General features: G+C 52.1%; 2 protein-coding genes across 9 annotated transcripts in view; both read left to right on the forward strand.

Annotated features, from left to right (window-relative positions):
- RAB11FIP3 (RAB11 family interacting protein 3) overlaps positions 1–15564 on the forward strand; it is a 106413-nt gene extending 90849 nt beyond the window's left edge. For 3 of the 5 annotated variants that reach the window (XM_080677710.1, XM_080677712.1, XM_080677714.1), the window contains 8 exons: positions 4657–4750; positions 5848–5951; positions 9138–9278; positions 11748–11829; positions 12954–13091; positions 13318–13473; positions 13590–13730; positions 13848–15564. In XM_080677710.1, the coding sequence (XP_080533836.1) occupies positions 4657–4750; positions 5848–5951; positions 9138–9278; positions 11748–11829; positions 12954–13091; positions 13318–13473; positions 13590–13730; positions 13848–13961 (970 nt within the window). In that variant the 3' untranslated portion in view covers positions 13962–15564. The remainder of the gene's footprint in view (positions 1–4656; positions 4751–5847; positions 5952–9137; positions 9279–11747; positions 11830–12953; positions 13092–13317; positions 13474–13589; positions 13731–13847) is intronic. The other 2 variants (XM_080677711.1, XM_080677713.1) reach the window with 1 other exon arrangement.
- Positions 15565–19488: 3924 nt separating this feature from the next.
- CAPN15 (calpain 15) overlaps positions 19489–25024 on the forward strand; it is a 28403-nt gene continuing 22867 nt past the window's right edge. For all 4 annotated transcript variants that reach the window (XM_080682011.1, XM_080682013.1, XM_080682012.1 and 1 more), the window contains exon 1: positions 19489–21492. The gene's annotated coding sequence lies outside the window, so the exon portion shown is untranslated. The remainder of the gene's footprint in view (positions 21493–25024) is intronic.

Genomic DNA, 25024 nt, shown 5'->3' on the forward strand with positions numbered 1-25024 from the left:
AGTGTTTGACATCCCTTCTGTTTTATTGAGTATTCACCAACAAGGTCCAGAAGGGGGCCTGTATCTCCATGTCCGCTGTAGAGAGAGTCCATGAGGGGCCTGATTTCACAGTCATTATATGATGGAGTCCAGGTCTGGATCTGCCTTTTGCACCCTCACTGGTTCCCCAGGGTTAGAAGAGGAAGGAGATGTGCCTAATTCTGGGTTTCTGAAGAACATGTTTCTGTGATCATTTCTTCATTCTTCAGTTTTAGATACTGTTTATTGGCTTCCTACAGTGAAAGATGACAGCACATACCTTTATCCTCTCTCCTTCTATGCTAGTTCTAAAAACAATTTTCACCGGGTTTATAAGAATTCTCCATAGGAACCATGTACTATATTTCCTTTTTAAGACAAGTCATTGTTTCTCCTGGAGTCAGTGATTGTCTTCATGTTTTTATTTGCTTCATCTTTTAGTTATTTATTTTTAAGTAATATTTATTCTGGATTTTCTCAACTCTTTTTTTTTAAATTAAATTTAATTTTTTAATTATTATTTTTTTTCTCTCTTTATTGATTAAGGTATTACATATGTGTCCTTATCCCCCCACCCCCCACCCCCACTCATGCTCTCACCCCCCTGGTGTCTGTGTCCATTGGTTAGGTTTTAGTTTTATTGTTGACACTAATACAGCTATCCCCATTCCCCACCCCACCCCCCTGCCTATCTCTACCCAGTCCTTGCGTCATCTTCAGTGCTGCTCTGCCCAGCCCTCTCTCAGGGCCACGAGGCAGCCCTGGGCCTATTGGCCATTCCCTCCCAGAGCCTCTGCCCTTTGCACAGGTGTGTGCAGGCTGCATTGCTGTGGTCCTGTTTCCCCCCACACACGTTGTGGGATCCAGATATTTGTTTCAGGTGTTGGGTCATCTCACTCCCTGATAATCTGTCTTCCTTTTTTTAAATCTCCATTTTTTTGTCCAGCATATATTCTTGTAGCTTGTTGGAAAAAGAGGTACCCAGGAGATAAATACTCCCCACCCCCTACCAGGAGATATGTTGAGACCTTGCTAGATATTGTACTCTAATAGTTTGTCTTAGTATAGAAATGTGGGCTGTAAATGATTTCCCTTTAGAGTGTTTTAAGGCATTGCTCATTACCTTCTGGTACTAGGGACTGCTGCTGCTAAGAGGTCTGATGCTTTCTCATTTTCCCTCTCTGGGAGCTTTTTAAAATGTTTTCTTCTTCATCCTGGTAGTGATCAGTCTTGTGATTTCTTATTCTCATTAATTATGCTGGGCTGAATGAAAGTTGTGCTGTTTCATTGTGGAAGCTTCTGTCCCTTAGTTTTGGGGAACTTTGTCAGCCTGTTTCTTTGACAGTGTTCTCTATTCTACTTTCTGCTTTTTCTAGGACTCCTGCTTGTGGCCCCACATGCCTTCATCCTTGCTGCCCCTATGCCTATCTCTACTCTGGCTTTGTCTCCTGTGACCCACATGCCACCAGCTCTTCCTCCCCATCTCTTCCCTGGGTTCTCATCTGGGCTCTGCCACTCTAGAGGTCTCTCTCAAACAACTGGGAGCACACTCTCTGTGCTTATTGAAGTGGTTGCTCACAGCTGGCCAACATGTGGTGTGGGCCCTGTGTCAATAGGTCCTTTCTCCAGCCAGGCTGGCCTATTTTCCCAGAGTGAACTCTGCCTGGCTGCCAGCTGCCAGCGTTTGGGGAGCTGTGCTGGGCTCACCATTTAGTTTGCAGACTGGGGGTACATTCTGTTTATAAGCCCTGTGTCCTGAGTCCAGGGCTGCTCCTGGTCTAGGACAGTTCTTTTCAAGGGTGCAGTAGATGCTGCCCCTCCCATCCTTTGTGCTCATCTTTACGGCCCCTTTCCCAGGTGCCAGTCCTTCCTGGGCTCTCTGGAGGAAGCAGCTGGCTCCAGTGTCTCACTGGCTGACTGTGGCCCTCCTCTGCCCTCCAGTGCCCAGGACATTTGTTGCTCTTTTTTCCACTGATTGTTAGAGAGGGAGGGAGGGAGGGAGAGAGAGAGAGAAGGAAAAACCTCAGTGGGAGAGAGACACATTGATTGGTTGCCTCCCGCACGCACCATGACCAAACCTGCAACCCTGGTATGTGCCCTTGACTGGGAATCCAACCTGAGACCCTTTGGTGCGTGGGCTGATGCTCTAACCACTGGACATCTCTTTCCTGGTGCCATTTTCTCTTCTGTTCTCCTTGTCCTTGGTCATGTAAACATTTTGTGTGTGGTGTTTTTTTCTCTCCTCTATCATCTTGAGGGCTTAGGATCCAGAGCAAGCATAGCTGCATATCATCAATTCACCTCCATTTGTTTTCTCACATCACCCCTTTCAGAAAAGCATCCAAGTTCTTAGGGCTATAATATTAATTCCAAATCACACTTTATTACAGTTTTAACATCACTTTCATATTTTACCCCAAATAGGCTACAGCTAGTAAAATTAAGGAAGGTGAAAATCTGAGTCATCTCCTCTCAGCCTCCCACATCTGGGACACTGAGGGCCCCTGGGGTTGTTGAGGGCCCAAGCTGCCTTGACGGTTGGGCTTTGTGTCTGCTCCCTCCATGAAACACCCTCTAAGAACTTAATTTTTCCTTCACAGATACCCTTTGGTATAGAAAAGCCCAATCTGCAAGAATGTGCAGTTAGAGTTTACAGAGGCATATTTTGTGGTCGGTACAAACATACCTTGTAGATGCAGTTTTAATCTGCTGCTATTTTGCTCTTAATACCACCACCACAATGTTTTAGCCCTTTGCATGTGGCAATGTGGCTGGAGTATGGGTTTTGGAGCCACCAGCTCTGGCCTCTGTGACCTGACTTGTATCTAACATGGATGGAAAGGGCTCTGGGGTCGGTGTGCAAGCAAGAACCGCAAGGCACTGGCACATAGCCAGCCTCAGGACCAGAGGGAGCACCAGTGGGAACAGAGCAGAAAGCAGGTCTTGATCCTGCGTGTCCTGGCACCTCCCGGACTTTACCTGACTCCCTTTGGGATGATCAGGCATTTCCCATAGTCCCCTCTCCGGGTAGGCCTCCTAAGTAGGGTGGGTTTAAATAAACAAGACCCTCACCCACAGTGCCAAGAAACCTTGGCCTTTCCCTGCAGCAGCCACATGCTGGGGCCACACGCTGGGTACATGGGGACTAGATGCAACCGCCCATCCCTAGTTTCAGCTGTTCAGAAGTGCCAAGAGCCCCTAGTAGGAGCTCAGGATTGTGTGACAGGCCCTAGGCCGTAGTCCCTCCTCAGCATGGTCTCTGAGTCTGGGGTGGGCAGCTTTCTATCCCAGGATTGGCATCAGGAGCTTGTGTTTGAGGTCAAAGTCATTGGTGTTTGAGAACATCAATTGGACAAGAACATGGTGGCCCTGCCCTTAGGGTTCAGTGTCCTTCAGGGAATCAGATGAAATCCAAGAGGTGCTCCTGTGTCTCACCCTGGGCACATTTAAGGGACTCATGGTCCCCAGGGATGAAGATGCTCTTCTTTTTTGTTCCCTTTAGAACATTTCTGGAATCAAAAAAATTTTAAGAAATTACAAGCTAAGTCAGCACTAAAAAGGAAATAGAAGGTGATACCTTTTATAAAGATGTAGAAAATTTCAATGTGATTATTAATAGTATTTTATTGAATCTTTACCCTGTGCTATGTCCTTTATATATAAAAAAAAAAACCTCATTTAAACCCCATAATAGCCTGCAGATCCCCATTTTATAGGAGAATGAGTTTCAGAGAGGGTGAGTAGCTTTTTCAAGGTCACACAACTGAGTATCAGACTGTCAACTTGGAACCTGGGTCAGTATATGCAGACTCTGTCCAAATGCTCTTAGAATTTTACATGCACCAGGTAAATAACAGCTGATATAGTATCACCACAACTAACAAGATTATCTCTAGGGTGACTTTGAACATGTACTTGCTGAGTACCTGCTAAGGTGCCAATGGCTGAGGACTAAAGCAAGGAGCTTCAAGAGTGTGGAGCCCCAGGGGTTTCCACAGGACAGCCGGGGCTTGTGCTCACCTATGTCCTAGGTTGCACGCCACCCAGCATGGCCCACATGGCTAGAGATCTGTGCCCATTGGTGCCAGGTGCTTGGAGCTGCTCTGGCAGGGGGCAGTCGTGACTATATGCCTTTCCCAGAAAGACACTCCCCTGCCCCAAGTCTCTCATTATTGCTGCTATTGGGAGTACATTTGAAAAATCAGATATCAAGATACATGTAGCTGACGTTGTGTGCAGAAGTCATGAACCCGAATTAGTATTTCACGGGCCAGCAGTGGAAGATGAGATTATATCGTATCTCAGGGAGGAACCACGTCGTATTTTATTATCCAAGTACAAAGTACCCTTGCCCCATCAGCTGGTGGGAGAAGGCTGGGCTTATCAGGCTCCAAAGAGCAGCAGGAGGACTCCTTGAACACAGAGTACAGCTGGCTTACTCTAGCCCCTTGGTAATAGTGTCCTGCCCAGAACTACCTTCGGCGGAGACTTGAGTCCCAGGCTGCTGGGATTTGTTTTTCAGACTGACCTAGAAATGCTCATGTTTGAAGAACTTTCATTGATCTCTCCCGTCTTCTTTTCTCTCTTTGTTCTGGTGAAAGACCTTCTTTGGACTGGGCTGTTGTTTCTTCTCCACAGGCACCTGCATCAGTCAGGGGCTCTGACCATGGAAGCCCTGCAGGACCCTCCCCCAGACCCTGTGGAAGGCATGGAAGAAGACATTGCGGACAAGGTAGGCCCTGGATGGGGAGACCAGAGGACCACCTGTGGACAACAAGGTCCCAGTCTCACGACTTGTGCTTGGGGTGTGGACCCACATGGGGTGTATTTGTTGAGGTGCATTTGGGGACCAGGCCTTATCCTGGCAAGCAGATAGAGTACATCAGGAGTGGTGACAGCACCACAAGGGCTAATTAATTCGATCCTCTGCCAGCCCTGCCAGTCTCTAGCATTTCACATACAAGATAGAGGGGAATGAGGCGATGGGAACAGAACAGTGAGCGCCAGTGGCTATCAGCCCATATTTGTATGTGTCAGCTCAGGGTTCACTGACTCAAAGACCCAGTTCACCAGGGCCCTGGAGGCAGGATTTGGGGGCACTGGAGGTTTTGGGGAGGAGGGCACTCGCCCTGCAGTGACGGCAGAATCAAACAGTGTGTAGAATGGGCTATTCCCTGAGAGAAGCCTGGTAAATGTGGGGACAGGCCATCTGTGGTAACAGACCCATACTTCATAAGGACCAGCTTCAGAAAGAGGGGAGAGGAAAGTGGCAGCACACACCCCTCACCGCTTTCTGTCCCCCCTCACCTCCTTCTATGCCCTTCACCCCATCCTGTACCCTCACCCCATCCTGTCCCCCCTCTTCACCTCCTCCTGTACTGCTCCCTCACCTCTTCCTGTACCCTCTCCTGTCTCCCCTCACCTCCTCTCTATAGCACCTACAATATCTACTTTGCAGGTCTCAGTCTGTTTATCACCTATGTAGGCATCTGTCTCCTATCTTGTTAGTGAGCTCCCTGAGAAGGGAGGTGCCAAATCCTGGGGCCTTTCTGTTCCTTGTGTCCCCTGTCATGTGCTGTCTCCATGGGCTGGATCTGGCAGAGAGCAGGTGCCCCACGAGCCATCACAGATTCATCACAAAGGCACTGTCGGGGCACCCCACGCCTCTCCAGGTCACCTGCTGACATCTGCACTTGTAGTTTTGAGGCCAAGGAGTGTTCCCCATCCATATTGACGCCTGTGGGGACCATACTACCTCGTTTATGGGGATAGTCTCCATGAACAATACAGACCCAACTGGAGCCAAATGAACACTGTCTTGCTACCAAGGTTGTCTTCTTGGAGAAGCGGGTGTCAGAGCTGGAGAAGGACACCGCTGCCAATGGGGAGCAACACAGCCGACTGAGGCAGGAAAATCTCCAGCTGGTGCACAGGTGAGCAAGGCTGCTGCGCAGGTTGGCTCTCACCGGAAGCTGTCCTCCATCCTGCTGCTGGGAGCCAGCCCAGGGGATGGTGCGGGGTTGCCTTTTGAGCGTAGCTTCAACTTAGTACTGTCTCCAGCCCATTTAGGGCCTCAGAGGAAAGAGTGTGGAAAGGGCACCGCCTCACCCCTCCCTCAGGAGCAGTTGAGGCCAGCACCCACACTGCCTGCACAGAGTGCCTGGTGGAGGGAGCCTGATCTCAGGGGTGGCAGAGGCTACATGGCGAGAGGAGGCATTCTGGGGTTCTAACGTGAGGCCTCTGGCTTGTGTCCCCACTCTGAGAGCCCATCCAGGGGAAATAGTATTAACCACAGGCCTTCGTTCCTGGACATGGGTTCCTTGGCTTTGAGAGTTGCTGTGATTTGCTCACTTCCCTCACATCATCTGGTTTCATCTTTACGATCCCTGTGGGGCAGATACTACTGTCCCCATTTTACAGATGAGGAAACCAAGGCTAGGGAGATTACATGATTGCCAGGGCCTCACACAGCAAGTGGGGGCTTTGGGAGTGAGAACCAGTGCCTTCAGAGCCCTTTGCATTGGAAGCATGACCTGTCCTTGGGACATGTAGGTCCTCACAGATACTTAGCCACAGAAACGAGTAGGAACTGCTGCATACATGGTGGAATGTGCAGTCTGATTCTGATAGTGAGAGCACAAGGAAGACATACCAGACGTGTGAACTGAGGAGAAACTACTGTGTGCGTGGAGGAGGCGGAGGTTACTTCCCCACTCCTGTTGTGCAGACTTTTTATAGAATATTGTGTGAGTTTCAGTGTTTTGAAACTAGTCATTCTGTGTAACCTCATGCTGTTCGCAGCAATGTGCTTGTGCGGAGCATGAGGAGCTTGGCCCAGAAGCATCAGCTGCCAGGCTGTGCTGCCCAAGTGCATCTGGTGTGGTAGCCAGGCAGTGGGGAGTCCCGAGGGGCCTGAGAGGCGGGAAGCATGGTGTGTAGGGGATCTACACAAGAGGTCTGCCACGCCAGGCTGCTGGAGCCCAAACCTGGCTCTGCCACACACTCTGTGACTACAGACAAGAAGAGCCCTGTTTTCGAAGCCTTGTTTTCGCACTCATGACCTGAACAGGTGGACTCCGAGTGCTTTTAATAGCATGGAACATAGGCCCCCACACACTCTCAGGGCATTCGCATCATAGGCATCAGGGTTATACTTGGTCCCTGTCGTAATGTTTTCATCCTGGATGCTACTGACTACATCACTTTATTTTCTTTTGATCCTCACCTAAGAATATTGTTCCATTGCTTTTTAGAGAGAGTGGAAGGGAGGGAGAGGGGGAAAGAGAGAGAATAACATCGATGTGAGAGAGACACATTGATTGGTTGCCTCCCGCATGCCTGGGGCTCGAACCTGTAACCCAGGTATGTGCCCTTGACTGGGAATTGAACCCATGATCCTCTGGTGCACAGACCAATACTCTTATCACTTAGCCACACAACCCGGGCTACATCACTTTAATGAAGTTAAAACGAGTTCTGTTGTGCAGTCAAGACCCTCTCGGGGTTTTCACAGGAGGGCCTGCCTCAGTTCCTGCAGATGTTTCTTCTGGTGTTGGCCCCAGTTCTCCTAAACAGCGTGCTTCTGCTACAGTTTCTTGGTGTTGAATTCCTTATGCTTCCTCTGCATTTGGTTCTTGATTTTCTGGATTCTCCATTTTTCTTTATATTGTGAGGATATCACCCATTGTTGCCTGGGAAAGGGTGCATAGGAACAGGTTCTTTGAGACCTTGCATGTCTGAGACTGTTTTCACCCTCCACTGACAGTGGGGCTGAGGCTGGGATTCTACTTGGAAGTAGGTTCCCTGAGAACTTGATGGCCCTGCTACCTCCAATCTGAACTGTGGTTGGGATGCCTGGTACCACTGTGTAGCCCTGTTCTCATCATCAACACATGAGGGCTTCCTGATGTTTCCTGTGCTGGGCACGTGGTTTTCAACCTTTAAATCTGGAAAGTGTGCCCCTCAGCTTCAGGAAGATTTCTAGAATTTCTCCAGTGTCTTTTATTTTCTTATCTATCTGAACTTCTATTCCTCAAATATTAGACCTTCTAGACCTTTCCTCCCATATCCTTGACTTTCCTATTCTTTTTTCCCCCTCTATGTAATACCCTTGGTTTTCTTCTTCAACTCTTCTATTAATTTAAAATGTTTCTCATATTTTTTAAAATATTTTTTTATTGATTTTAGAGAGGAAGGGAGAGAGGAGAGAGAAACATCAATGATGAGAGATAATCATTGATAGGCTACCTCCTGCATGCCCCCTACTGGGGATGGGGCTCACAACCCAGGCATGTGCCCTTGACCAGAATCGAACCCGGGCTCCTTCAGTCCGCAGGCTGACACTCTATCCACTGAGCCAAACCAGCTAGGGCAATGTTCCTCATATTTTTAATTTCTAAGTTACTTTTTGCCATCTGTTCCTTCTGGGACATCACCTCTGTTTTGTGGATATGGTATCTTATCTCTGTTAGTTACAAGGCTTTTCCTCCTATTGCCTGCACGATGTGCATTTCCTCTGAGGTCCTTTTATTGTTTGGCCACTCTGTGTTAAAAGCTTTCCTGTGATAGCTGGTGATCTTTGGCCATCTGTTTACTCTTAGGTGTGAGGCACCAAGAAGCAGATGAGAAGCCCTGTGTGCAGGGACAGCTTAGGGCTCCACGCCACCCGTGGGCAGGGCCTGGAGCCCTTCTCTTTGGGATGGTCAGTTCCTGCCTCCTGTGGTTGGGCATAATAGTCTGGGAAAGGGCCAGGGCCATGGTCCCCATCTGAATATCCCCTTTGTTCATGTGTTCTTGTTGACACCTGCCCTTATCTCTAATGATGAACTGGGTGGGTGGTTTGTACACCAGATCCTGGAATGTCAGTGCAAGGGGCACTCAGGGACTTGTGCCCATCAGGGGGTCTCCGGTCCACATGCCATTCTTAGTGTAGGGGGAAACAGAGACTGGAGGTGGGGCACCTCCTGCTTCAGACTGCCCTTAACTCTAGAGCTGTGGTTGGAAAGTCTCACAGCTTTCCTATCCTTCTCGAGGAAGGGCAGCTCTCCCAGGGTCCTGATGCAGCATCTAGCCCCTGGTAGAAGGGCAGAAAGTCTCACCTCCTCCCTTGGCCTTCACAGAGCCAATGCCCTTGAGGAGCAGTTGAAGGAGCAAGAGCTGAGAGCTTGTGAGATGATTCTGGAAGAGACACGGAAGCAGAAGGAGCTCTTGTGCAAGATGGAGAGAGAGAAGAGCATTGAGATCGAGAACCTGCAGGCCAGGTAGGCAAGGCCACCGCGACTCTCCAGAGGAGTCAGTGAGAAAATGAAAATGAAAAGTGGATGCTTTCATGAACAACAGCCCCACCCTCCCACCCCAGGAAGGTACAGTGTCTAGGAACAAATTTTATTTTAGAAAAATTGGAAAATATATGTGAAGAAAACTGTAAAACTCTACTGAAGGCCACAAAAGATCTAAATTCAAAGAATGACCCTCCATAGATATCAGTTTCTCTAAATTGGATGTTATCTCTGTCAAAGTATCAATCTTTTTTTAAGGCAACTTGACAAAATTAAAATTACCTTTATGCTTCTCTGGAGGCATAAGCCTTACATGAGTCAGGAAAAGGAGGGACTAGAGAAAGAGATGAGCATACCTTGAAGGAGTTGCAGCAGTCCTGTGCTGCTTGGCCCTCAAGCTAGAGCAAATGACACACGCTCATAATTACACATGTGAGTGATAGTTCTGTGAAAATACTGTTTGTACAAAAAACCCCACAGATAACTTAAATGTCTATCCGCAGAAAAATGGTGAAAAGGATCATCTTAGAGTTCCCTCCCATTCTCACTCCCAGAGCACCTCCACTGGTTAGTGAGGTTGGGGGGTATTTCACAGTGTTGTGTTTCTTAACTGAGTCAGAATACAGTAGTTTTAAATATTCATGAAAGGGGACTCTACATTCATTAGCTTGTGTCCCTCCAGCTCTTAAAACTGGGAAGATACACTTTATCTAAGAAGAGCTCCTGGGCATTTTCAAAGTGGGGTGGCATGAGTGGGCTGTACCACAGCTGTGCCAGGGTCACTTGGACAGGGAAGCCTCCTTGCATGCAGACACAGTGGGGTGCCACCACCCAGACAGCCAAGACAGCACAGTTTAGTGGACTCAATGCTATCTCTCATTTGTGCGTGCTGGTAGCCTTTCCTTTGGCTGTCCACTGGGGCTGTCCTGCTTCCCACATCGGTCCACAGCAAAGCCTACACAGCCAGGTTGTCCTGCTGGCCACTCAAGATAGCAGCATGGAGGGGCACATGGTAGATGGGGTCTCATGCTGCAGGAGTCGGTGTGACAGCTTCTTCTGGCCAAACTTGCTGCCTGCCCTGTGCACCTAGGGTCACTGGCTCTGTGTGCCTGGACCTTATCAGCCTCCTGCAGCTCCCTGGGAGTGTGATGGGGGACTGAGGAGGCCTGTGGTTCTTGGGGGGGCTGCTCAGGTCCTCAGAAGTCCCTGCAGCCCTGGGTCAGCACCCTAAGGTCAGCCCAGCACAGGGGCCTCCCCAGCATGGCCTCAGCCCATTATGGTATATAGGAAGACACCCTCAGTGAGGGGGGCTTCAGAGCAACATAGTGGTGAGGACAACTGGATTATGGAAAGGAACCAGGGATCCTAGAGAAAGGGCTGAGTTTATGGCCGGCACAGGGTAGACCAGCAGAGCCTAGAGCATCTTGTAGTGCCAGAAAGTAGGGAAGTGCTCATACAAAAGCATACACACACAGTGATGAGTGCATATCCCAAGGACACGAGCCAACTGAAGGTCAACAGTGGGACAGTTTGAGCAACACACTACTACTGATACCATTTGACCATAACCCAAAGTGTAACTAAATGTGATGGTTGGTAAATGGGGAGAAGATACAAACCTCCCTCACAGAGAAGGAATTACAAATAATACATGGAGATCCCCCTTCCCAGGGGATGGCGCTGAGTCCTCCCTTCCATGGAACGTGGGCTGGACTCAGTGACCGTCTTCCAGATACAGAGAATGGGCGGGAAAAGTAGAACTTGACAGAGGAGACACCTGGCAGACACACCTTAACCAGGTGATCCAGGTCAGCATCACCCATTTAGACTTAGGCATCCTGATCTGATGTGACAAGAGTGGCACCTCACTTCTGTTGGATTCTTCCCCAAACCATAACCCATCTAGTCATGAGAAAACACAAGAAAGGCTAAATACATAACCAAAACTGCTCAAAACTGTCAAAGTAATGAAAACCAGGAAAATCTGCGAGACTGCCCAGCACATAGGGGACAATGGAGACAACTAAGTGCAGTGTGGTCCTGGGAGGGATCCTAGACAGAGGGGCACTTGTGGAAAAGCTGAATTGCATCCAAGGTTTGGTGATCAGTGTTGAGGTGAGGGTGGGTGGGCTGTGATGAACCTGTTGCAGTGATGAGCAGATGCTTCAAGAGGCAGCTGAAAGGGTCTACAGGGACTCTGCACTGTGTCTGCAACTGCTCTGTAAACCTGAAATGATCCCCACACCCAGAGTGTATTTAACAACCGTCCTAGTCCATGAAAAATTTTGGCCCAGAGCACTTGTGTGTGTAAGGGATGGGCTGTAGGCATTGCGGAGTAACCTCTGTGGATCCCTGGGAAGCCCCTATTGAGATTTCCAAGACACTCAGCCTCCCTCACCCCAAGGAGATGAATTCCTAGGAAGTGGGTCCCAGCCTCATTCTACATCCCAGGCTGCAGCAACTGGACGAGGAGAACAGTGAGCTGAGGTCCTGCACACCCTGTCTGAAGGCCAACATTGAACGCTTGGAGGAGGTAAGCTGCCTGCCAGGAGCGTTGAGTGGGCAGGGCCAGGCTTTGCACTGTGTGGTCACCGAGATCAGTCATGCTGGCCTACATGCTTTCCCACCCCTTCTGGATTGGGATGTGCTGAGACGGGTTATCCAAAGCAGGGCAATCATACAGCCAGCTAATTTATTTTTTTATTTATTTAAAATGTTTCTCATATTTTTAAAAATATATTTTTATTTATTTCAGAGAGGAAGGGAGAGGGAAGAGAGATTGAAACATCAATGATGAGAGAGAATCATTGATAGGCTGCCTCCTGCACGCCCCGTACTGGGGATGGAGCCCACAACCCAGGCATGTACCCTTGACTAGAATCAAACCCGGGACCCTTCAGTCCGCAGGCTGATACTCTGTCCACTGAGCCAAACCAGCTAGGGTCTGTTCCTCATATTTTTAAGGGTCTGCAGGGGTATGGCCAGCCAAGGGGTGCGCCACAGGCTGGGGAATTGTGCTGCTCCAAAGAGCAGGCTGATGATGCCGGGCCTACCAGGCCTGTGTGTGAGGGAACAAGCTCAGCTCAGGCCACTATCCCCTTGCTGGAAGATGCTGTAGCCTGCCTGGCTCCTCAGCTTTCCCACAGGATCATTGGGTCCAGAGGTTCATGCTTTGATTGACCCGTGGTCTGAACCCAGGGATGTCTTGGAGGGGCTGACTTCACCTGGACCCCTTGCGCCCTATTCTGCAGATGTTCACTGAGAGGCTTCTCCTCCCCCATCCTCCACTTCCTGCCAAGTGCCTCCTGGGAAGCTCTGAACCCTGAACAAGTCTAATACCACCTGGGCTCTGGTTGCTGTGAGCAACTCCTGCTGTGTGACCGCGGGTCAGGGCCTGCTCTTGCCTTCCCCTAGAAACAGTACTGTAGCGGGGAGGTGCCCCACACCGAGAACCCACCTTCCATATACACTGCACTCGGGGTAGGCACAGGCCCTGAGAGTGCATGCCTGTGTGTATGCACCTGGGCTTTGACAGGAAGGCTCAGGTGCAGCCCTGTGGACGTCAGTGAACTGAGACTCAGGACACATGCAGCTGAGGAAAGCCATGTATATGGGATGGCAGGTGAGTGTGTCCATGGCAAGTACTTAACTTTGCAGGAGAAACGGAAGTTGCTGGATGAGATTGAAGAGTTGTCACTGCGGCTCAATGACGAGCAGGAAAACAGGAGGAAGCTGGGGGACAGGCTGAGTCATGAGAGACACCAATTCCAGAAAGACAAGGAGGCAACCCAGGAGGTGAACACAAGCCCAGAACTGTCACTTAGTGAGGTCCCAGAATCCATAGGGCCCATCTGGAGTGAGTTGAGGGCCCACTGCTTTCAGCAGGGTGGGCGGGGGGTACTGGGTGCATGGTGGTGTTTGGGAAGCGTGGCATCCTCCTTCTCAGAAATGGCATTTAGACCAATGCAGAGGTTCTGAAACCAGGGACTGAGTTGGCTGCTCACTCTGAGCTTCCACACAGCTAATTGAGGACCTGCGGAAGCAGCTGGAGCACCTACAGCTCTTCAAGCTGGAGGCGGAGCAGAGGAGGGGCCGGAGCAACAGTGTAGGCCTACAGGAGTACAATAGCCGTACCCGGGAGAGCGAGCTGGAGCAGGAGGTCCGCAGGCTGAAGCAGGTACTGCTGGGCAGACACCCTTATATCTGGAAGAAGCTTACTGGCAACCCGCATTGGAAGAGGGGTCTCTGGAGGGTCACAGCCCAGGAATGACACTGTCATGCTGCCCACCCTAGGATAACCGTAACCTGAAGGAGCAGAACGATGAGCTCAATGGACAGATCATAAACCTGAGCATCCAGGGCGCCAAGAACCTCTTCTCCACATCCTTCTCTGAATCTCTGGCCGCAGAGATCAGCTCGGTCTCCCGCGATGAGGTAATGTATCCACTCTCCTAGGCCTAGGGCTCTACCGTAATGTGCCCACAGTCTCAAAAGAAAAAAAGAAAGTGCCCATAGTCTGTGCCCAGTGCCCACCTCTTGCTTCTCCCACAGCTCATGGAAGCAATTCAAAAGCAGGAAGAGATCAACTTTCGCCTGCAGGACTACATTGACAGGATCATCGTGGCCATCATGGAGACCAACCCATCCATCCTGGAGGTCAAGTAGAAGCAGGCAAGCCCAGCCCAGGGTGATTCTGGACTCCACCAACACCCCAGAGATGGCCACGGCACACATGGGCCAAGAATAGCAGGTCCCATGCCCACCGAGCCCAGAGCACACAGCTGAGCTGGGGCACATAAAGATGGGGTGGTGGAAGAGGGAGAAGGAAAGAGAAGCCCTTGGTCTGTAACCCACAGCAGATGGAAGTGGCATTGGGCCTGCTCTCAGCTCTGGCCTTCCCCGGCCCCCCTCCTCTCTGCAAAGATGTGAGGACAGTGTCTCATGCTGGGATGAGCCTCTCCATGAGCTCCCTCGCGCGTAGTAGACCCTCCCATTATCCTGCCCTATCAGGGAAGAAAAGGAAATGAAGGAAATGGGTCCCCACCTGGGGTGCAGCTAGCCACGTCTGCACAGGCATCCTGATCTGGTGCCACTCAAGTCCTGGACCATCTGGAGGCCCCAGGACCCTTGCGCCAGATGTGGTGGTATGTGAAAGACAGGCAGTGAGGCCGGTGCGAGTTAGGGTCTGACCAGAAGCTATAGCCCACCCCTCTGTTCCCCCAAGCTTTTCTGAGGCTATCTCCCTGAGCTGCTCAGGTGTCACCCAGCCAGAAGAGGCATCTAGTCCAGCTTCAGGCCCAGGGGCTTCCAGCCATGCGTCTGTTCTCACTGTTGGACCCTCTACAATAACCTTTGGGAGCTCTGATCCTCCTGTGGGAGCTGGGGCCTCTGCTCTGAAATCAGGGCTTCAGAGTCTAATGGGGTGGAATGTACCATCTGGAAGAGGTGGAAGGGTGGACATTGCCAGACCCCTCTGACTCATGAGGTATAGACAGAGCCAGGGTGAGGTGCTGCCTCCCCAGGGGCGTGGCCTTCCTGGCCTCCTGGATTACCCCATTTCCTGTGCAAATTTTGCTGCCTTGGGTGAAGTCCCACTTTCCCAGGCCAGAGTCCAAATGTTTCCTCCAGGAGTCTGAAGTCATTAGAAGTTATCATTCTTCCCCAGGTACATTCTGCAGAAGGCCGAGCAGGGCAGGCTGTCCAAGGACACAGATCAAGAGCAGAGAATAAGGCCTTCCCAGCGGCTTGGGGGAACCCTTGCCCAGCTCTACACAACCACTGCCCAGCACCTGCGCTGCCAGGAGCAGCAGTGTCACCCCCACAGGGATGCTGGGCCTGCCGCCCACCTTAGCCCGAGCACTGGCCAGGAGCCTCCAAGCACTCCCAGGTGGGCCAAGACCCACCACAAACCGGCTGCTGTTGTGTGTGACTGCGTACGGGAGGTGTATGCATGTGTGTGCGCGTGTAAGCATGTGTGTTGCCCTGCATCCCTCCATCTTCTACATGGCCCACCTTCTACACTAAGACTTAAGACGTTGCCTCGTATTGTATATTTTGGGGAAAGCCTTGGGTGTAAATCAGTGTAAACTTGGAGGAGAGATTTTTCTATCATGTAGAGTAGGTATTTTTTATAGATTGAAGGTTGATCAATTTTTTTAATACTTCCAAGAGAGAAAACTATCTGTGTATACACATGAAATATATATATATATATGTATGTATGTATGATAATAAATATGGGAACTCTGCTTTCTTGTGCCCAGCCTCACCCTGCTGACACAGCCTTGGGTCTGTTTCTGTCCATCACTCAGCAGTACTGTAACTAAGTATAAATTGCCCAGAGATGTTTCACACAAACACCCAGGCACTGACTTGCACATTGACCCTGTTTTCATCCTCTCAAGAAAGACTCTTCCAGCCCTAGCTGGTTTGGCTCAGTGGATAGAGCGTTGGCCTGCGGACTAAAGGGTCCCAGGTTCAGTTCCAGCCAAGGGCACATGACTGGGTTGCAGACTCGATCCCCCCAGTGGGGGGTGTGCAGGAAGCAGCCAATTAGTGATTCTCATCATTGATGTTTCTATCCCTCTCCCTCCCTAAAATCAATAAAAATATGTTTTTTGGCGGGGGGGGGGGGGGGAAGAGACTCTTCCAGGCAGAGTGACGGCGGCCTGGATACAGAAGGGCAAAGCTAGGACAGTGTCACCACAGATTAAAGCTGTAGCTGCACACACACAAGTAGCCTCCTTTCCCTGTGGGGGCCAAGAGGTAGCATGCAGTGGGCCTGGCTCAGCACCCCCTGGTGGTGGTTGAGGTAGTGGGAACCATGTGTCATCTGAATTCAGACAGCAGGAGATGACCTAGTCAAGCCAGCCCCTCCTGATCCTTCTGGCCTTGCTGTAAACCTCTGAGAGGTCCCAGGATGACACCTGCAGGCTGGGCCCCCAGCAGAGCTTGTCCAAGGGCACTCCTGGAGCAGGGCCACATGGGGCCACGAGATCATGATAGGACCTGGCCTGTGTGCAGCCCGGCTGCCAACATGACACCCAGGGCCAGCTGGGCTGAGTGGGCAGCATTGCAAGTCTCTGGGGTTCATGAACAAGCTGTTCCCATGGGACATGTAATCAGGGCCCCAGGCAAGGCCATGTATAATACTCAAATCAAAGGCACAGAAAAGGCTAAGACCTCAACAGGCTTGGGGAGGGACAAAGGGGAGGCAGGCTGGGAGGAGAGCTCAACTGCCACCATAGTCACAGGGACACCACCAAAAAGGTTACTAAGGGTAAGTGACCAAATCTGACTTGAAAGGGAGTTAGCTAAAAGTCTCACCAACTGCCTCTCCCCCCCTCCCCCCTTACACCGAGCTACCTGCATGCCAGGTACAAATGGAGAAACTGAGAACCTTGCCCCAACCACCCAGCCAACATAAAAGGGAGCTGAGCTCAGGTTTGCTGGCCCCAACTGCTTTCCATGGGGTTGATGACCTGAGGATGGTGATAGGTGGATACAGCCTGCCCAGCAGCAAGCAGGGCCGGAGGCCTCATCAGTGAGGGTATAGCAGGACTCCAGGGGTCCCCAGAGTGTGGCCTGGGAGCCCTAGACACTGTGGTGGCACTAAGAAGCTTGGAAGGGTGTGGTTCTGCCTGGAGCCAACCTTCCACCAGGATTCCAGGGGAGGGCCAGGACAATGTGGAGCACATGGCCCTGCATATCTAGTCTGTCTGGTCTCCACATGTGCTCCTGGTGCTTAGAAGATAAAGCTCCCCAGGCCGCCATCAGAGAGATGGTCCTCTCTCATTATCAAGGCCGTTGGCTGAATTTGCACCAGGCCACCCATTGGGCCCAATCCTGGCCAATAGGGCAGGCTTGTGATGGAGCCTGGGGTGTTGGCTTCAACCACAGGCTTCTGGGCCCACTCAGTCACTGGGGGGCGCCGAAGCACTGCTGCAACCAGGTTCAGAATGTCAGTGGGGGTCCTAAAGGGCCTGTTCCCAGCCCTGCTGCAGAGGGGTCTCTGCTGGTCCAGGAAGAGACCAGTGCCTCTGCTTTGACACTGGATGACACCTGCCTCCCACCTACCCTGTATCTGTCTGGCGCCTGCAGGACCCATCTCTGCCTAGGAGAAGCTGGAAGTGGGGAGGGGTCCCCTCCATCAGATGAGACCAAAGCCAGGAAGGGGAGGTGGGGAGCTGCTTCCTCCTCTATCCCACTGAGGCCTGCCAGTCCCTACCGTTCATTTCCACTTTTAAACACCTGGTGGCCCACCAGTAGCTGATGCTAAAATCCCTGCCCTGGACCTGCAGGGAGGAGTCTCTAGCCCCATGGGAAACACTTAGGAGAACAAAGGATGAAAATTCATTGTAAATGGATACAGGGCAGTGTTTGGCTGCTGGCCAGGAAGGGCTACCTGGAGAGTTTCTTACAGGTGGCTGAGGGCAGGGTCAGGAGGGGGGTGGGGGGCCTGGGCAAACCCCAAAGAGTGTGCTGGAGGGGGCCACAGTGGGACATGTGAAGCCAGTGCCAGTGTCAAGGCATGCACCCCCCTAGGCCTGAGTGCATCCCTCCCATGTGGGGATGCTCACCCCCAACCCTGAAGTACCTGGCCACAAAGCCCCCCTCTACCCCCCAAAGTGGTCAATTCTGAAGCGCGCAGAGCAAGGCTCTGACCCTTCCCTGAAAGAAGACTGATGACAGTCCCTGGTTCCTCCAACTGTCCCATGTGCACTGCCTGGGCCCTCAGCTCAGGCCTGCTCCAGCTTGTCCCCGCTAAAGAAAGAGTATCTGGCCCTAGCTGGCGTCACTCAGTGGTCACTCAGTGTCTAGAGGATCAGCCTGCGCACCGAAGGGTCTCAGGTTTGATTCATGGCACGTATCTGGGTTGCAGGTTCGATCCCCAGCCCCAGTCAGGGTGCATGCAGGAGGCAATGTGTCTCTCCCCCCCACCCCTCCACTTCTCACTCACTCTAAAAATTAATGGAAAAATATCCTCAGGTGAGGATTAACAAAAGAAAAAAAAAAAGGAGTACCTATCTTTGCTCCCAGATGCCCCAGGACCTGCCCCTCCACCTGCTGGCATTTCAGAGATGCCAAGATGAAGGCTCAGAGAAGGACCCTTACTTTTTACCTGTGAGGGCATCTCACAAAGCAGGCAATTGATTACAGGTCATTCCATAAAATCAACGAGCACATGAGTCCCAACACAGGTGCACTTTGGCCTGCCTCTGGCCTTGGGTCCCACATGCCTGTCACACCAATGAAGGTTCCTGTGTCTCCATCCTGCTAAATCTCTCTCCACAGGGCATTTGGGCATGTGTTCACTGCTGTGTCTCAAAGCCAAGGACAGTGAGGGTACAAGTAGATTTGCACAGGGATGGTTGAATTAATGATCTTTCTGCTTGGCCCTTCCCACCCCTTCTCTAGGTGGGTTCACTCCTCCCTCCTCTTTCTCCCCTCATAGGATCTACTGTATCTTTATCTTCAATAAAATATATATTTTTTATTCATTTCAGAGAGGGAGGAGAGATAGAAACATCAATGATGAGAATCACTGATTGGCTACTTCTATACCCCCCCTACTGGGGATCAAGCTTGCAACCTGGACATGTGCCCTGGCTGGGAATCGAACCCTGACCTCTTGGTTCATAGGTCGATGCTCAACCACTGAGCCACACTGGCTGGGTTATCTTCTATATCTTTAGAGTTGTGAGGGTACTGGCTGGGATGGTATTGGTCAAGGTCTGGGTAGTCAAAGGTCACTTACCTTCTACTTTATAGTTACTTAAAATTTACAGCTGTGTGCCTCAGAATATTTAAGATGATCACAAGTTGACTCTACAGATGTGTCCCTCATCTTGCTGATCTGGTCCTCCTGCAGACCACTGCACATCAAACCCATTCTTTCCAGCTCCCTGCTGGGACAGTACACACCTCGACAGACTAGAAGACTCCTCCCAAGACCTTCTGGTGACTGGGCTTTCTCTCCCACAACAGGCTTTGGTTCCTTACTGGGGAGGGCTAGGATGCTCCTGCTCTCTCCTTACCCCCTTGTATAGCCTGGCTCTTCCAAAAGCTGCAGTGAGCTGGCAGGAATGTGGGCTATCTGATCACTGGCTCAACACCAACTTTTTTTTTTTTTAAATATATATATATTTTTTAAACAATCTTTTTTTATATATTTTATTGATTTTTTACAGAGAGGAAGGGAAAGGGATAGAGAGTTAGAAACGTCGATGAGAGAGAAACATCGATCAGCTGCCTCCTGCACACCTCCTACTGGGGATGTGCCCGCAACCCAGGTACATGCCCCTGACCGGAATCGAACCTGGGACCCTTCAGTCCACAGGCTGACGCTCTATCCACTGAGCCAAACTGGTTAGGGCACACCAACTTTCTTTTATTGAGAGGTTACAGGGTTGTGGACACCAGTCTTGACACAACCACCCCCAGGCAACCACCCCCGATCTGCCCTGCAAACATTCTCAGGGAAGGGAATCAGTGGGAGTCAGCCCTTGACTCAGTCCTCTCAGCCACACATGGTCAGAAGCCTCCTCACCTTAGTGCAGGAAAGGAAGCTGGGGGTGGGCTGAGTCACTACAGCCCAGTGCTGCAGGCAGCTGGTTACCTTGGAGCCTTCAGGAAGCAGCTGTCTTGGTTGCAGCTGAAGCCCAAGTCTCTACATTGGGACACTGCGGCATCTGGAGGGTAAGACAGAAGTTTCCCTGGGGCTGGAATGTTCTCCCAGGAGCAGACCCCTGTCCATGTAGGTCCTCCTGAGGTCAGCTTAGCCTTTATGGGCACTGGAGCAAACATTACCCAACCTCCTATTTGTCAAACTCCACTCCATCTTGAGGCAGAATTGAACCACAACCAAACACTCCCTGAATCTTAGCTGATGGGCTTTGCTTCTGTATCTCCTGCATGGCCAGTGCCTTCCCATGAACCCCATGTGTCCCTGAGTGCTAGAGTCCTTGGGGCTCTGCATCTCCACTTCCCACTGCAGCCTCTCAGTTGCATCTGGTAAACTGTTGACTCAGTTTTCCTGCATGTCCTGCTGCCTCCAGGGCATCTGGGCAAAAGATGGCAGAAGGGCTCCAATTTCGTGGCAGCCGGGTGTGAGAGTAACCTCAGAGGTGCACAAAGGGAACTTTAAAAGAGGCTCTCTTGCGCAGGGGGCGGGTTCTGTTCAGAGGCCCCCTACGGAGTAACACCAGCTTCCCACGTTTGAAGACTTCCTTCCGGCTAGGCACTGGGCTACTTGTTCTGTGGTGGTATCTCATTTCGTCCTCCCAATGGCCCAATTAGTTATTAGTTTCCCTCTCTTAACGAGGAGGAAACTGAGGCTCAGAATTTGCCCCCTAAGTGATTTCACAGCCACACATGGTCACACTCTAAGTGGTAAGGCCGTGTCTTAGAACCAGGTCGGTCCCACTGAAACTGGAGCTTTTGACCGTGAAGCCCTTGAGAGGAACCGAGGAACGAAGAAGTTGCAGAGACGGTTCGAGGCAGCTGACGGGTGGGGTAGGGACCGAAGAGGCCCTGGCCAGAGCGGAGATGGATGCTGGTACGGAGAGCCCGTCTGCAGTCGGCAGTCGCAGGAGGAAGCGCTTAGGCTCAGGCGGATACTGAGGCCCTGTCTCTGCCTCCCGCACAGGGCATCCTGGGAACTGTAGTCCCAGTCCCATACTCAGCTCATCTCCTTGCTAAACTCGGCACGCAATGCTCCCCGATGTCCGGGGCTCAGCCATCTCCAGTGGCGGTAGTGGGTGGGGAGGCCCAGAAAGTCGAATCGCGCCTGGAGGGCGCTAGTGGGGGCCGCGGAGGCCGCCACACCGAGGACTACAACTCCCGGATTGCCTCGCGCCCCCAGCACCGCCCCGAGCTTTCTGCCTGGCGGCGCCGCGCTGCCCTGTGGGAACAGTAGTCCCGGCGCGCGATTCACAGCGCCGCGTGCGCCCCGGGCGCGCCGTAGCCGCGGGGCCCCGGCCGGGCGCTACGCTACGGAGGCGGCGTAGGATAGGCTCCGGACGCGGGCCGAGTCCAGCAGGGTCTGGGCGTTTGGCGGCTTCTCCACTCAGCGCGGCAGGCCGGCGGGGCAGGGCGGCCAGTGGCAGAAGTTGTAAGTCAGTCGGCAGGGGCGAGCGGGCCGGGGGCCCTTTCCCCCAGGCCGCACGGACGGAGGAGGCGCCGCCGGGTTGCAGAGGTGAGTCCAGCCAGCCGGGCCAGGGGCGCGGCCTGGACCCTCGCCGGAGCCCGAGCCTGGTGGGCAGCGCTTCTCAGCGCCAGGGCTGCCGGCCTCGGAGCGAAGGTCAACCTGCTGCTTCGCTGGCGCCTCCTGGGCATTAGACAGAGCCCAGGCATGGATGGGTTCATTGCTTGGAGAGGGGAGACGAGGGCCTGGTCATCTTAGTCACTGGGAAACCAGCCCCAGGATGCTGCGGACACAGACGGCGGCCTCAGCCCCTGCCTGCCCTTGAGTGCCCTTATCTTCCATGCAACGTCCTGGTTCGGCTGCATTAGGGGATGTGTCCCGTAGTGCCCGCAGCCCTCCCCACTGAAGGACTCGACACTGCCTGGGGGTGGCCCCATCAAATGGGGGGCCCGTGCGCAGGCGCGTCCTGTGTGCCCACTGACCACCCCACGCTTCCTCTTCCCTATTCCCCTCTGGGCTGGCGCTGGAGCTACACGAGGAAGTTACAAAGGATAATCCCTGAGAATGTTTGCCGGGCGGTCCGGTTCTTCCTGTTGGCCACAAAGGGACCCTTTTGGTCCTGAGGAGTGAACCCCTGTTGTGTGGTCGTGTAGCCCTGACTGGATGGCTTTCAGGGACCAGACTGCAGGCAACAGGAACTCCATGAAACCAGGCCAGGGAGCTTGGGGTCCTGCATCTTGGAGAAAATGGCTCAGCTTGGTGCTGAATTGGGTCTGAGCTCCTCCCAAGAACTCCTCCTTTGGGGATCCCTGGAATCCTCACTTTGCCCAGATCTGGATTGCTGTGTCAGTTAGGTGTGGAGAGTGATTATCTCCAGCCTCAGACGCTGGGCAAGCGGTGGGGTAATTCCATCCTTCCTCTCTAAGTGACTTTCTCAAATGTGAAGAGAGAGAGATAGTGTTTCCTGGTCCAAGTCGCAGGAGAGCCTCAGGGACAGGGGAGTCTGGATCTCAGCTCTGTGGCCTGGCTGGTGGTGTTGCAAGAAGAGAGTATTGCAGGAAGCCAGTGCAACCTGGCCTTGGGGATGGGCACATCTTACTTCCTCCCAGGTTGGTCTGCTCCCAGGACGAGCACTCCTCTTCTCCTCCTTCCCTTCTGCATCTGAACATTTCTGGAGCTGCTTTTCCTAAGCAGACAGACCCATGACCTCATGACCTTCTGAGAAACAGATTTAAGCTCTGCTGGGCCCAAGGCTTAGTGGCTTTATCTGATCTTGTGTCTGCTTTGAGCCCCCCAGACCTGAGCTCTGAGAGCAGGAAGTGACTAGACCCCCTAATCCTGCATCCGCATAGGGACCCTCCCTATCCCAGTCATGCTGGAAGCTCTGAGTTTCTCTGCCCTTCACCAGTGAGGCCAGACTTGGCTGGCTTGACAGTGGTAACATTTACTGGAACTCCTTTGCACTCCTCTGCACCAAGCTCTCCAGGCCCCTGTCTCATAGGCAGCACTGTAGTAAGCCCCATTTTACTGAGGAGCAGCCCTAAAAATGCCCCCACACCAAGATGTCATTCATGAGTCCCAGCTGATCAGTGAAGAGCCTGACGGGACCAACTACCCACAATCATGGCCTTTTGGGATAGAGCAGCCTCTGGTTTGGCCCTCTACATGCTGCTCACTACCCCAGGCACAGAAGGGTGCTGGCAAGGCAGGTGGCATGATTAAATGGAAATGGTTTGGGTTGGTGGGGTGGGTTTTCTGGGTTTGATGGTATCTTCATCTGACATTAAAAGTTCACACCCAGATCCTGAGCAAGGACACCCCATGCCCCCAGGACTCTGAGGGGGCTCTTGGCACAGACAGCTTTTCTTCACTCCCTGTGTTGCCTGGACTGGCCGGCACGTCCTCACTACCTGTTTCTCTGGTTCCATCTGTGCCCATTATTCAGCATCAGCACTCATGGGACTGTCTCACAGCAGTAATATAATCTCATTTCTCTCTGAGTCTCTTCTGCCAAACCTCTCAAACATAGCTTCTCTCTCTTCCCCCCTTCCCACTCCGCTGGGCTCTGACATCGCACCTGGCTGCCCAGCATTGTCTCACTCACTAGATGGTCAGTGAGTGTCCTCTGTGGTCACCCTGGCTCTGAAGTCCAAAGGGAACTCCTAGGGTGTCTGGAATGGCACCCCAAGGCTTCTTTGGAGATGAGGAGTAGACTCACTGGCCTCTACCCTTTTTGAATGAACTACAAGGAGGCTGTAGATTAAGGCTGTGCTGCCTCAACTTCTCAGGTTTGGGGACCTGCCCAGCCTCACCTCATCATGTCACTGTGGGTCATGGCAGCAGTACTGTATGAAAAACAATTTCCTTTTTTATGATACACAACTGAGGTGGTGGTGTATGGCTCCGAAGATACAAGAGGACACACAGTGATCCTGTTCACCTCCTTAGAGGGGTCTGAGTGGGGACTCTGCAGATGGCTGCGTTGGTGTCACCAGAACAAGACCTGTTGCCAGGGTGCAGAGAGCTGGGGGCTGTGGGAGGACAGAGGTGTCCTAGCCCAGCACAGAGGCCCCAGGATGAGCAGTGTGAGGCCTCCTGATGCCAAAGGAGGGGCTACTCTAGAAGTCAATGATATATTGTCCCTCTACAAGGACTTGTCCAGGAGCAGCACCGGTGGGTTCCCAGGAAACAATAGAGTGTGCACTTACATTGCTCTCAGACTTCCTGGCCTGCAGACACTATCACCCTCCAGCGCTGCTCTGGGCCTGCTCTTTGGCTTTTCTGAAGTCCGGGTTACTTACAGGGCTGCATCCCACCTCCCTGGTGGCTGGGCCATGCTCAAGATATCAGGAGGAAAGCAGGTCAGTAGCTGCTACTGGGAATTGTCACGTGTGTCTGCGTCCAGAGGAAGGCACTCATTGCGGCTTCCTGCTCCTCCTGTATCATCACAGCCAAACCTGAAGCAGGAAATTCCTCCTTGGGCCAGTCCCTCCTCACAGCCACACTTCTCAGAAAAGTTGTCCTTTGGCATTAAGATCACATGGGCAGATAAAGTCTCTAGGACCTTCTGCCCCTGCCTGATGCTGCGCTCTTGCCACATCGCAGGAAAGGCAGCAAGTCCTGGAGCCCTTGCCGTTCAGAGGAGGTGGCTGCAGAGAGCCCCCATCTGCCTTCCTTTGGGGTGAGCTGAAGGCTCGAGTACTCCATGCCCCCCATGAAACGGTTTGGGCTGGTGGGTGCCAGCAGGGCTGCCTGGACCAGGGCTGCTCTTGCCACCACTTGGCAAACAAATGTTAGAAGTGCCAAAAAACAAGAGTGCTTGTCTGTACCTTCTCTTTTCCCATTAAAAATAGTATTCAACTTTGACCAGTATTGAACTTGGGAACTAGAAATTAAAATCCTGAGAGTGTCTGGTGTCTCTGATAGAACTGTATGAAAAACAGTTTCCTCTTTTATGATGCACAACTGAGGCGATGTACGGCTCCAAAGACACAAGAGGACACACAGGGACCCAGGCAGCCCCACGATCCCATGTGGTTGTCCCCCAGCCTCCTCACTTGTGCCTTTGACTTAGTGGGGCCTG

This window comes from Plecotus auritus (genome assembly GCF_963455305.1).
Source record: "Plecotus auritus genome assembly, chromosome: 7".
Classification (NCBI taxonomy): Eukaryota; Metazoa; Chordata; class Mammalia; order Chiroptera; family Vespertilionidae; genus Plecotus; species Plecotus auritus.